A 13,039-nucleotide genomic window follows, 5' to 3' on the forward strand; every position below is an offset into this window, starting at 1 on the left:
CACCGTACGGCAGATGGAATTTTACCGCCAGCGGCGAGAATGAGAACTGTTTTAAATACTTAAAATGGCGACGTTTTCCTTACTTGAACATTCGTTTTCTGAATTTGCATGGTGTGAAACCAATTGAAATTCATCGACAGTTGAAGGAGACATGTGGTGATGGAGTTATGGATGTGTCGAAAGTGCGTTCGTGGGTGCAACGGTTTAATGAAGGCAGAACATCGTGTGACAACAAACCAAAACAACCTCGGGCTCGCACAAGCCGGTCTGACGACATGATCAAGAAAGTGGAGAGAATTGTTTTGGGGGATCGCCGAATGACTGTTGAACAGATCGCCTCCAGAGTTGGCATTTCTGTGGGTTCTGTGCACGCAATCCTGCATGACGACCTGAAAATGCGAAAAGTGTCATCCAGGTGAGTGCCACAAATGCTGACGGACGACCACACGGCTGCCCGTGTGGCATGTTGCCAAGCAATGTTGACGTGCAACGACAGCACGAATAGGACTTTCTTTTCGTCGGTTGTGACAATGGATGAGACATGGATGCCATTTTTCAATCCAGAAACAAAGCGCCAGTCAGCTCAATGGAAGCACACAGATTCACCGCCACCAAAAAAATTTTGGGTAACCGCCAGTGCTGAAAAAATGATGGTGTCCATGTTCTGGGACAGTGAGGGGCGTAATCCTTAACCATTGCGTTGCAAAGGGCACTACGGTAACAGGTGCATCCTACAAAAATGTTTTGAAGAACAAATTCCTTTCTGCACTGCAACAAAAATGTCCGGGAAGGGCTGCGCGTGTGCTGTGTCACCAAGACAACGCACCCGCACATCGAGCTAACGTTAGGCAACAGTTTCTTCGTGATAACAACTTTGAAGTGATTCCTCATGCTCCCTACTCACCTGACCTGGCTCCTAGTGACTTTTGGCTTTTTCCAACAATGAAAGACACTCTCCGTGGCCGCACATTCACCAGCCGTGCTGCTATTGCCTCAGCGATTTTCCAGTGGCCAAAACAGACTCCTAAAGAAGCCTTTGCCGCTGCCATGGAATCATGGCATCAGCGTTGTGAAAAATGTGTACGTCTGCAGGGCGATTACGTCGAGAAGTAACGTCAGTTTCATCGATTTCGGGTGAGTAGTTAATTAGAAAAAAAATCGGAGGCCTTAGAACTTGAATGCACCTTGTACTGAATAGAATTGGGGAGAAGAGGAATTTGTGGCACAACTTGACAAGAAGAAGGGATCGCTTGGTAGAACACATTGTGAGGCATGAAGGTGTCACCAATTTAGTACTGGAGGGAAGTGTGGAGGGTAAAAATAATAGAGGGAGACCAAAAGATGAATACACTAAGCAGATTCAGAAGGATGTAAATTGCAGTAGTTATTTGGAGGTGGAGAGTCTTACACAGGGTAGAGTAGCATGGAAAGCTGCATCAAACCAGTCTCAGGACTGAAAACAACAACAACAACAACAACAACAACAGATATACTAGAAAACTCCTGCTAACTAGAGTAGTGGCCAAGTGTAACCAGAGTGGTGGCCAAGTGTTCTAAAGCCTATGTTATGATAACAGTCAACATTCATTTATATAGGTTAGAACTGCCCTCTTAGAGTATCTTGTGCATAAAAATGCACTGCTTTGTACATAGTGAGCTGTCAAATCCAAAATTTCACATAATGTTGTTATAGAAATGGTAAGCATGAAATTATTTGCCAAGAGAGGGGTCTTCATAATCATAAATCAAGTTTGCAATCCACTGTGTGTGTGTGTGTGTGTGTGTGTGTGTGTGTGTGTGTGTGTGTGTGTGTGTGTGTGTGCGCGCGCGCGCGCGCAGGAAAATTACTTTCACACAATGTACTTGGTGTGGACAATTTCCTTACTTTTTTTTCTCCTCTAATGAATACTGTCTGATGCAGTGTCAATGCTTACCACTGTAGGAAGAAAATAAGTGAGCCCTTGATGAAGAGAAGGAGAGAGTAAGTTTTCAGCAATAACTGCATGACACTTTTAGATGGTTTTTCATCTTCACATTCCCCTACAAAAGATATACTTATTTTAGCTGCTGTTGGTAAACAGGGGAGGGGGGGGGGGCAGTGTCTGCAGTAAACATGAACCATTTGTTTTAGTTAAAAGTTTGTGGGCACATATGCTGATCACTTTAAAATTTATTTAATTTAAAGTAACAATATATAAATTTCACTTCCCAAAGAATAAAAAATATTGCAAGAAGTATGATCTGAAACTATGTGCCATGGAAGTTGACAGTGACCTAAATACCTTGTACAATATGGTTACCTCCCCAGATAGCAGGGGCCTCTTCTCCTTGGGTATATCTGCAATTGATCAAAATCAATAATACTCCAACATCTTGGAAATCATAAAATTATAGGCCTGAGGTGTAAAAATGAAATTTCCTATCTTCATAAACGCACGCAATTCCATCAAGTCTAAATCATTTCTGCATCCTATATCTGACTCTGATTTTGCACAGTTAATTAGTTAGTTACTTGTTCCATACATAAAATTCACAAAACATGTTATGATGTGAAATGTGTCAACAGAACAAATTTAGAAGACTTATATACAACTTACAATTAAAACAAAATTACAAAATATTTATATGGCTACATGCTTACTATTGACAGATTTTTTATGATTAATGATCCCCAATTAAGAAGTCCCCTGTGACAAATAAGAAGCTGTCAGGAAGAAACATATTTATCTACATTTGAAAACACTTCTGCTATCTGTCACACACAGTTTATTTCCATTGGGAGATTGCCAGAGAGTGCTGCAGCTGCATACTTCACTTCTCTCTGTGCCAAAGTTAGATTCATTAGGCCATTTTTCTGTATATTGCTATACTTGTGATTATCACTGTTACTCTCAAACTCAGATGGATTGTTGCTAACATATTTCATGAATGAATCAATATACTGTGAGGCTATGGTTAGCTTTCCCAGCTGCTTAAAGAGATACCTACAAGATGTATATATGTGAACTCTGCACATAATTCTAATTTCTTTCTTCTCTGCAGGGGATACTTTTCATCCAACAAGGATTTGCCCCAGTACATTATCTCATAAGACATCAATGAATGAAAATATGCAAAATACGCTAACTTATACTAACTTCTATATCTCCAAAGCTGGCAATTATTCTTATGTCAAAAGTAACCAAACCTAAATGTTTCAGCAGGTCTGCTATACAATTTTTCCAGTTTAAGTTTTCATCAATAGGCACACCTAAGAACATACGATTTGCTATCTGCTTTATTATTTCCTGTTGGTATGCAAGAATAATAAGGAGTGGGATATTTTTGACAACACCAAACTGGATGAACTGCGTCTTTTCAAAGTTTAAAGCTAATCTATTTGTGCAAAACCAATCAGTAACCATTACATAAGTGACTAAAAGTATTACATATTATAGGTTCCTAACTTTTTAGTGTCTTTGGGATATATAAACCACCCCATATTAACTTTTACTTTTTAGTCACGATGATCTTATTTCAGATTGGGATCTGAGATTACTTTTAAAATGTAATTGTTAAAAACATCTGCTACACATTCACGGTCTTTTACAATGTTCACCATTCTCTTAACAGAAGCAGGGTCATCTTCTATGGCTTCTTTCCCTGTCTCTCTCTCTGTTAACAGTATTCATAATGATGTTATTTTACTATCTGATCTCTCAGTTTCAGACAAGATGGGCATGTTCTCAGTTTTTTTTACAACTTCTCTTAGCATGTTACAGTACTGTTTGTAATAAGAAAGTATTTGTGGGTCATTACTTGTTATTTCTGTTTTGTACAAGTCCTTTTTTATGTCGTGAAGAGACACTGACACCTGTAGTGATCCAAGGTTTCTTTAATGTCTTGTCATTATTACATTTAATTATCTTTTTAGGAAAATTTCTTTCAAAAACGGATATAAACTGATTAAGAAATGTATTAATATTAGAGTTAACATTTCGTTCATATTAAATTTCACCTCAGTCAACATTTTAAATCTTAAGTGATTTTGTCATTAATCAGCCTCTTAGAGTTTTCAAATTGAACACGGGGTTAACTGTACATTGTGATCTGGCAGCCCATTTACCACTGGGCAGGCTTGTGTCTCTTTAAATTCTGGTTGTTGAATGAGTACATTACCTGTATTACCATCTTGAGCAACTCAGGTGGGGAAGTTTACAACTGATACCAAATTATAAGTGGCTAAAAATACCTCTAAATCACTTGCCTTGCCAGATTCTACAAGGAATTTACATTAAAATCACGACAAACCAATAATCCCTTCATTCTGCATGACAGAGACCAGCAAAATTTTTCATGAAAATTCCCCACAGTGGAAAAATGTATACTATAATAATTACAAATATTACATTTCCCACCAGCAACTCACAAACACATTTTTATGTATCCTGATCTATACATAATTTACTTGTTTCTACATTTTTGTATTCATATTTCATTTTTGTGAATGTGACAATTCCTTTATCCAGACTGGTTTACATATTATGCTTACATAAAGATTTTTTTTATCTCTGTGGTTATATAGTGTTCAATCAGACAAATGACATCCGTTTCCTTCTAGCCAGTAAGATCTTGCAGACAAATTAACAACTTCTTTACTTTATTTTTACATCCTGCTAGTATTCTGATGACACAAAGTTAATTTCATTTCTTTGTTCATTATTATAAAGTGGACTTGGAGTCTCTGTCAATTTCATTTGCTTCAATGTAGTCTGTCTGAATTTGTCCTAAAGTCAGTGTCTCACCTGATCCCATTAAGCATAGAAACTTGCCTTTGTGTGTTGGTGGCCCCTCTTATGTTTTCTGCTAACAAATCCGCTAACTTGTCCTAACCTCTGAGAAGTGTATCAGCATCTTCCTATAGCAGCTAACAGAATAGCACTACCCAGCAGCAGAACTATTCATCTTCTATTCTGTTTTTCCACCCAACTTATCTGTAAGTTCCTTACCATTATCTGCTGCACCTTAGCTTACTCTACCTATAGTAGCAAGCAAAATGTATTGATAAACTGAATTTCAAATTTGTTCTCAGAATTTTCCCCTGAACGCCCTTTGCTTGGAACCTTTTCCTTTCCCCTTGCCTCTGCATACTTCAGTTTTTGCAATTTCTAACTCTGCCTGAAGGGCACAAATCTTCGCCTCCTGTTTCTTGATTTTCTGGTATTTCTGGCCTAACCTACAATTCCACGGAAGAGTGACACTGATTACCCCATTCTCTTTCCCCTCTGCAATCACCTCAGTGAAACCGTAACTTACAGTTTTCGCAAAATGCTCCCTGTTTAGCTAACATGCAGCAACGTCTGCACAACACATAGATGATTGATCTCAAGGCTAAATACAATGAAGAAAATGAAAAAGAAATTTATGTTAGACTTTTTGTATGAGTATCATGTGTAAATGTACATCTAAAATTACAACTGTAGATGCAATATGAAAAATACATTTTTACACCAATTTACCTTGTTTCACATGACACTAACACTTACATTAACGTAATTACTCTCGTATTATGGAAACCTATTGACTCCAACCCTTTCAGAGGAGTTATTTTAGAGTGCCTATGGCTAGTAATACCAAAGCTAGCTGAAATCAATAGGTTGCAGGATCTGGCCTCTCCTTGTTACTGATAAAGTAGTGTTGAAGAATTTTAGTGTTATGACTCTGGTAAAAACTATGAATTACCGAATTTCTTACGTATCCAATGTTTCCTTTGTGAATGATGATTAGAGTTCCTGCAGTCATTTACCTGAAAATTGAAAAGTAGCTAGCACTAGTAGTAGGAAAAAGTTTTCAGACCTCTGCGGTGTTTCCAACATGTACCAACTATTTTCTGTCCAGCTTAATTTTATGTATTTTCATAGGAGTATGTGAGTAACCATATACAGTGGACACTTTCTAAAAACCGGTATTACACTATGTTTCGATGTAACAGGTTGTGAAAAGCACATGTTTTCAGACCCGACTTATCTGCTTTTCTTCTTTTGTAAATATGGAACACATGACCACTCGTTTGCTTTTCATGGTGTGTAAAACTTGTAATAACATGGAAAAATACTTACACAAGTTCTTAATTTGATTACATGTTGGCAAGAATATTTGTGTAAAAAATGTTGATGAAATATAATTGCTATCGAAGTGACCAGACAGATGTCAGCAGTAGATGATGCATGAGATATTACTCATTATGTCCTTTTTTGTAAATACATTAACCTTCAGGCAACAAGCAAAAACAAAGTTGGGTTCAACAGTTGTGGTAAACAAAGTAGGCATGCAACTAGACATTTTCTATTAAAATATGCCATTAGAGTTATTGTTTCTTTAATCCGTATCTTTCCTTTCTTCTGTGTGCTCCTCTTTCAACCCTACATGTTTCATTGCCCCTAACATATTCACTTGATTAGGCATACACTTCCCTCAATCCTCTGATATGTTCCTTTTCTTGTGGCATATGCCTCACACAGAATTCTCACTTATTATCATAACTGACAAATGTTCTCTCATCTGTTTCCTCCGATCATTGTGTTATATTGTATGCCTTCCAGGCATTCTCACAATTGTTTAAAATACTATCTAACCAATGTATTGGCCAAATATTTGGTGGTATGCAATAGTAGACCTGAGAATGGACGATTTCTTTTTTCATGAGACTGCAGCAACAGTTAACTGATAACTAGGGTTTCAAGGTGATGCTTTGAAGTGAAATGGTACAACTAAGTTTCATTTTCATGCCTTGGGTATACAAATCTTTATCTTGGTCAGCCTGTACTTACTCACCCAAAGTAAAAATTGTTGCAAGATTTCACTTGGAATGCATCAAGTAATTGTTTGAAAGATTCCATTATGGTGCCGTTTAGAAAGTTGGAAGAAAATCACTATCACAAAACATCCCAACAAGACTCAAATAATACTAGTGCGTGTAAAACTTAAGGATGATGAAAGTAACTTTCACATGATGTGTCACTACCAAGTAACATAGCTCGATTAAACTTGTATCATACATAGAAAGAACTTCTACAGTGTATTGCAGAAGGTAACTGAAAGAAATATGGTGTGAGATGAACATAAATGACACCTTTATTCAAAGAGAATTATTACACTTAAGTCACCACATTTTATGATGGTCCTCTGGACATTACGAAAGGTAGGACATGTTTCCTTATAGATTGTGTGATGCATCCTCTGCAACTTGCAACCATAAAGTTGATAAGGAGTTCATATGGCAGGTCGTTCCATTCCTCCACCAGCATTGTTGATAACTGCTGGATGATCAGTGGTGCATGTGTGTGTACGTGATACAATTGTCTCCCCAGTGCAGCTCTCTTGCGCTTGATGGAATTTAAGTCTGGGGAATGGGCAGACCAGACCATTTCCTGAATATCCTCTCATTTCAAGAGCTCCTCCACCTGCACTGGTCAATGCTGTAATGCTTTGTCATCCATAAAAATGAAGTCAGGGCGGAATGCACCCCTGAAAAGACGCAGTTGGGGAAATAATACAGTGTCACAGTAACTTTGACCAGTGAGTGTACTGTGTTCAAAGATTTCGAGATCAGTAGTTCCAAGCAACCTAATGCCCCCCCCCCCGCCCCCTCGCCCCCCTCCCCCCCCCCCCTCCCCACACACCATAACATACGGTTCGCCAAAATGATAAGTGTTCAACAAGATTTCTTTCTGGGTTCATTTTGTGTTCCCACCTCTTGCCATATAAGGTTATATCTAGCACTGTCAAGCCTAATATGATCATTCTGGTGGTACCTCTTTTTGATTACCTGCATTAATCATTTTGCTTTCTCTTCACAACCATTCAGCTCTTTTGGCTTCCTAGCTTTCATATTGCCTCTTGAGATAGAAATCTGTACTTCTGAAACCTCACATTTTAGTGTGCAATCTTGCTTATTGCTGTCATTAATAGATTGTCTCTCATGAAGCTTCATCATTTGCATATGCTGCTGTAATATTGATATGTTTGTATTTGAAAGTAGAATGACAGTGTAAATGTTCTTGGTGCATAATGGAAAATTGTGAGATATGGTTATGACAAGGATATATTGTTACCATACAGCAGAGCTGAATTTGCAGAAAGGGAAGGGCAGTCAAATAAGTAAGCTTTCGGCCAAAAAGGGCTTCATCAGAATTAGACACCATAGAGATACACATATACACTCCTCATGCAAACACAACTCGCAAGCGCGCGCGCCCCCCCCCCCCCCCCACACACACACACACGTGCGTGTTTGTGTGTGTGTGTTTGTACATTGTCTGGCTATTTTGGCCGAAAGCTTACTTCTTTGACAGTTTTTTTATTGTGCCTGTCTCCGACTCGGCACCTCCCTATATGGTGAATAACGATCTATCCACACACACACACACACACGTGCGTGTTTGTGTGTGTGTGTTTGTACATTGTCTGGCTATTTTGGCCGAAAGCTTACTTCTTTGACAGTTTTTTTATTGTGCCTGTCTCCGACTCGGCACCTCCCTATATGGTGAATAACGATCTATCATTTTCATAATATTGTCAGCATTCCATCCTGGATTTCCCATTGTTAGAAATGTGAGATATGTATGCAGGTGGAAATGTAATATTGCAAATTTGTTTATAGAGAACACAAGTGGAGTTATATGCTTTTTTGTAGCTTGTAAAAGTGCTCTATGGAACTTCAAGTTTTGTAAAGTTCTGTGCTGCTTTCATTCTTAAGGCACTAAAATGATGCTATGGAATTAGTTTCTACAATGTATACCAATTCCATAATGTTCATTTTAGTTCTGTTTGTCGTTATGCTCTTGATAAATTATGACCCTGTTAGTACAGTTTAAGTTTACAATAGCATTGTCTCAAACATCTCTGCCTGTTGTCACATTTGTTCAGATGAAGCTATCCGACATTCATTTTCTAATTACTTTGGGGTATCATTAATTGTTAGATTGAGTAGTCTGAAGGCTGTGCATACATACGGGAAGTTGGGTACTAATCTACACTTTTTCCCTACTGTTATGCTTATGATATTTTACTGTGAAGTTTCTGGTATAAATCTGAACTGTTACACATTTCATAAATCGTAATAATAGTCCAGTCATTCATTCTTCATTCCACTTATTACTGAATTATAAAATATCCACAAAAAAATTACAGCCATCACATTGATGTTCACAAAAACATATTGTAAGTACTTTTTTGTTATTTTCTGTGACTAGGAACGACCACTGACAAACTCTGATGTAATATCATCTGTAGAGAGCACACCTGGACGTTGGACAGGCATTGGTATTTCACTTCCTGGTACGCCTATCAGTCACCTGAGTCACAGATCCAGTGGCGACAGCTACAGTTCCAGCAGCTCAACAAGGCAACTTCTGAATGGTGGTAACCATTGTAGCAGAGAAAAGCAAGACTCTTAGTTCATAAGTCTCTGTGTTAATGAACATTCCAACTTTTATGTTGTGTTTTAATAGTGAGGTCATCAAGTGTAAGATATTTCATGGAGTTACCCGAGGGAATATTTGAGTGGGCACTGCATTACACGCACAATTCTCGAGTAACTCTTCAAGAACACACTAACATTTGCTTCTGGTCAAATTTTCTGTTACACTTGTATTTTTTTCCCTCCTTTGTGTTAATGGGAATGAACATCGTGCCCATAGTTCTCTGTTGAGTAATTTGTTTCCATAAATAACATATTTCAGCTGCTTTAGTACTGGTTGAGGCTTCTAAACTAATTACCACACATTTAAAGATTGAGTAGCAATGAAGTTAAAACAAGGATATGTCAGTGATTCCATTCAGTGCAAAAGTAATGGTATGAGCTATGATTAATAAAAAAATTCAGAATATTGCCAGTCAAAGATAGTCCAAACTATTATCATAATGTAATCTGTATAAAGTAAGTGAATATGGTTTTTCTCTTCTTTTCCCATGACAGAGACCCATGTTTTTATCACGTTTTGGTATAGTAAACATTCATCTCTGCAGTAGTAAAAATTGTCAAAGATAATGTGTAATAGGATTGTTAATATTTGAACCCTATAGTTACTGGCAGTAATTTTCGCAGCCATCGTGTACAAGAGTTTAACATGTAATTGCAATTGCTCTAGCATCAGGACTATTTATAAAAATTTACTGAAATTTTCGGAATTATTAACAGTTAATCTTTATTGTGTTTAAAACAGACATGAACACTCAAAACAGACTTTGAATCTAGTGTCTTTAATGCTACCTTTGAACCAGAGTCCTACCTCTCGGTATCATCTTATGAGTTTCAAACTGTTTTGTTATGAGAGACAGCCTGAAATTAATTTATAAAGATCTTAACTGTGTCAGCACAGAAATCCCTATACTTACAAGAGGAGGCCATGACGTTGAGATCACAGATTTACTTGAAACTTTGTGTGCCTTTAGTAGGCCATTAAAATAACATAATATTTTGTGGCTTATGTACCTGTGTGTGGTCAACTGGTTAGCGCTCAAGCAGCGTAAGACAAACTTCTGTCAGGCAAAAAATGTATTTTTTTCATCACTGGTCATATATTTAGTTTACATGACGTTTGAGAGATAATATAATGAAAGATCACTTGTGTTTGTATGTATGAAGTTTCAATTTATGTTTTCCATGTCTGTGACAAATATCATCCAGCATCGTGTGATGTCGCAAGCACATCTGATGTGTAATTGTACATTACTCTTATGGTCTGGCACATTATGACTCACTATATTACTGATGGTGAATAACTTCAATTGCATCATTATTTATTGAGGTTTGACTTGGGCTTTCCAACCCTGTCTCTCATCCTCGAAAATTTAATTACAAATAGTAAATAGTTAAATAACATATGAAATTCACTACAACTTTATAAAAATGCATGTGGGTTTTTCTCATTATATTACCTCTCAAATATCATGTAAATTACATAATGTGATAAGTGGTGAAAAAATATAGATTAGCAAGTAAATGCTACAGAGATTTGAACTGCCGCCTCTTCCTCAACTCACTTCCCACTCGCAAACACTAATTGCTTGACCACAGTGACATTTTATGACTGGCACCTTCGCACCAATACATCACTTATGTAATAGACACGTAAAATTTCTCGTTATTTTCGCAGAATTTCCAGAGTAGTGCACCTAATTACTTGCACAGTTTTAATATCCCCGTAAAGGTGTAAAAAGTTTGAACTAAATCTGTGATTCCAGTGTCGTGGCCTTCCCTTGTTAGTTAAAGTAAACAGATGGCAGAGCAATATTGTTTTATCTGTGTCATTGCAACTGGCGAGTGTATAGTTAGGTCACTGCCATACTTCCCGCCTTGAAGGATAAGTTAATAATAATAAAACTGGTAGCAATTTTTGAAAGATTCAGAAATGTACATTCCAATTGCCTTATTAGAAATAAGTGTGGGAATAAATGCTGTGCTATGTAGTCACAGGGAATGACGGGCTGTCCACATTTGTATGTGCTTGCCTGTATCTTCGAATGCTAATATAGTTTCAGTGATCAATTAATCAAAATTCATTTAGATTGAAGAGCAAATGTGATTTTGGAAAACGCTTATCACTACTCTTGTAATGTTAAGTTACTGTCATGTAAACTTGATTTTACTTTACATATCGAGGTGTTCTGATTTCGTACACAAACACATTCCATAAATGTATTCCAGCTAACTTCTCTCATGCTTATATTTAAGACCATATTGGATATAAATCTCCATAATACAGTATTAGTTTATACATCCAGAGGTTAAGTGCAAGTAATCCTTAAATATCATTTTTCATTTTAGTGTATGTGTACATACAGAATTTACAAACTAAAAAACCTGTATGCTGTAAAAGAAAGGAAAAGAAACCAAACAATGCCATTGACAAATGAAATAAATGAAGTTTTATTTTGAGTGTATAATTGACTTGAATGGCATTCTTCTCCACAAGATACTTTCTCAATACCCTTTTTGGCATTGGATCAAAGATTCTGAACTTTGTAGATAATTGTTGTGTAAATTGAAGATTAATACTGTTATAATAAAGCACGGTTATGGTACACACATAACTGAATAAAATGAATAGTTTTTGTCTTATTCAACTAATATTTTCCTGTAGTAGATAATAATGTTTTCTCCCACCTCATGTCGTACGTATTATAAGACAGTATCATGACAAATGTTCCAGTGTTTAATCAATTCAGTTCAAACATAATGAGTTGATAATGGATCAGATTTCAGTTTTGCTGAATGACTACAACCAATATGGAGCTCCTAATAAATCTACAAGAATGCTGCCAGTATATCTGACACAGGGTGTCCAGGTCTCTCTCTCTCTCTCTCTCTCTCTCTCTCTCTCTCTGCTCTCTCTCTCTCTCTGTGTGTGTGTGTGTGTGTGTGTGTGTGTGTGTGTGTGTGTGTGTTGCCTTCTCCTTCATCTTAAGGCCAGTTCGCTATAAAATGTTTAGCAGCTCTCAAGATCTTTATTTACTTTTTACGCCAGAATTTCAACAAGTGCCCCACTCATCAGTCATAGAACATATTCAAATTCTGTCAATGTGTGGGTCAACACTGCAGCATCAACAGTTCTGATAGTTGCATTGACTGACTTGTGCACGAAGGGTAGCAATATCATGACTGGTGTACACACAAACCTTGACTCAACTCCACAAAAAGAAGTATAATGGCATGACATTGGGAGAGTGTGGGGGCTATGAGATAGGACCATCACAAACTGCCCATCTCTCAGGAAAAGTCATCCGGCACATTCCACGCATTCAGACTCCAATGGTGGGATGCACCATCATGTTGGACGATGATCGGGGCTGCAGCTCTTTGATCTTTAGCAACAGGAAATGTTCGAGGATGTCCAGGTAAATATTTTTCATTGTGGTCTTCTATGCAAAGAAAAATGGACCTATCACCCCATCTGCATCAGCTTACGCAAAACATTGATGTTTGAACTATTGTGGATGTGTTCTTGTGTGTGTCGTGTGGAAAATCCCAAATCCTAATGTTGTTGTGATTCACATG

At 37.4% G+C, this 13,039-nt stretch overlaps 1 protein-coding gene across 4 annotated transcripts in view; it reads left to right on the forward strand.

Annotated features, from left to right (window-relative positions):
• Positions 1-12,089, forward strand: part of LOC126194876 (probable E3 ubiquitin-protein ligase MGRN1) — a 175,199-nt gene extending 163,110 nt beyond the window's left edge. The window contains exon 14 of one of the 4 annotated variants that reach the window (XR_007538523.1): positions 9,234-9,366. Coding sequence is in view for 1 of the 4 variants with exons in the window: in XM_049933227.1 (XP_049789184.1) it covers positions 9,234-9,437 (204 nt within the window). In the remaining 3 variants the exon portion in view is untranslated. Of the gene's footprint in view, positions 1-9,233 lie in introns of all 4 variants that reach the window. The other 3 variants (XM_049933227.1, XM_049933234.1, XM_049933242.1) reach the window with 3 other exon arrangements.
• The last annotated feature ends 950 nt before the right edge of the window (positions 12,090-13,039 follow it).

The sequence above is a fragment of the Schistocerca nitens genome, chromosome 1 (assembly GCF_023898315.1).
Source record: "Schistocerca nitens isolate TAMUIC-IGC-003100 chromosome 1, iqSchNite1.1, whole genome shotgun sequence".
NCBI lineage: Eukaryota > Metazoa > Arthropoda > Insecta > Orthoptera > Acrididae > Schistocerca > Schistocerca nitens.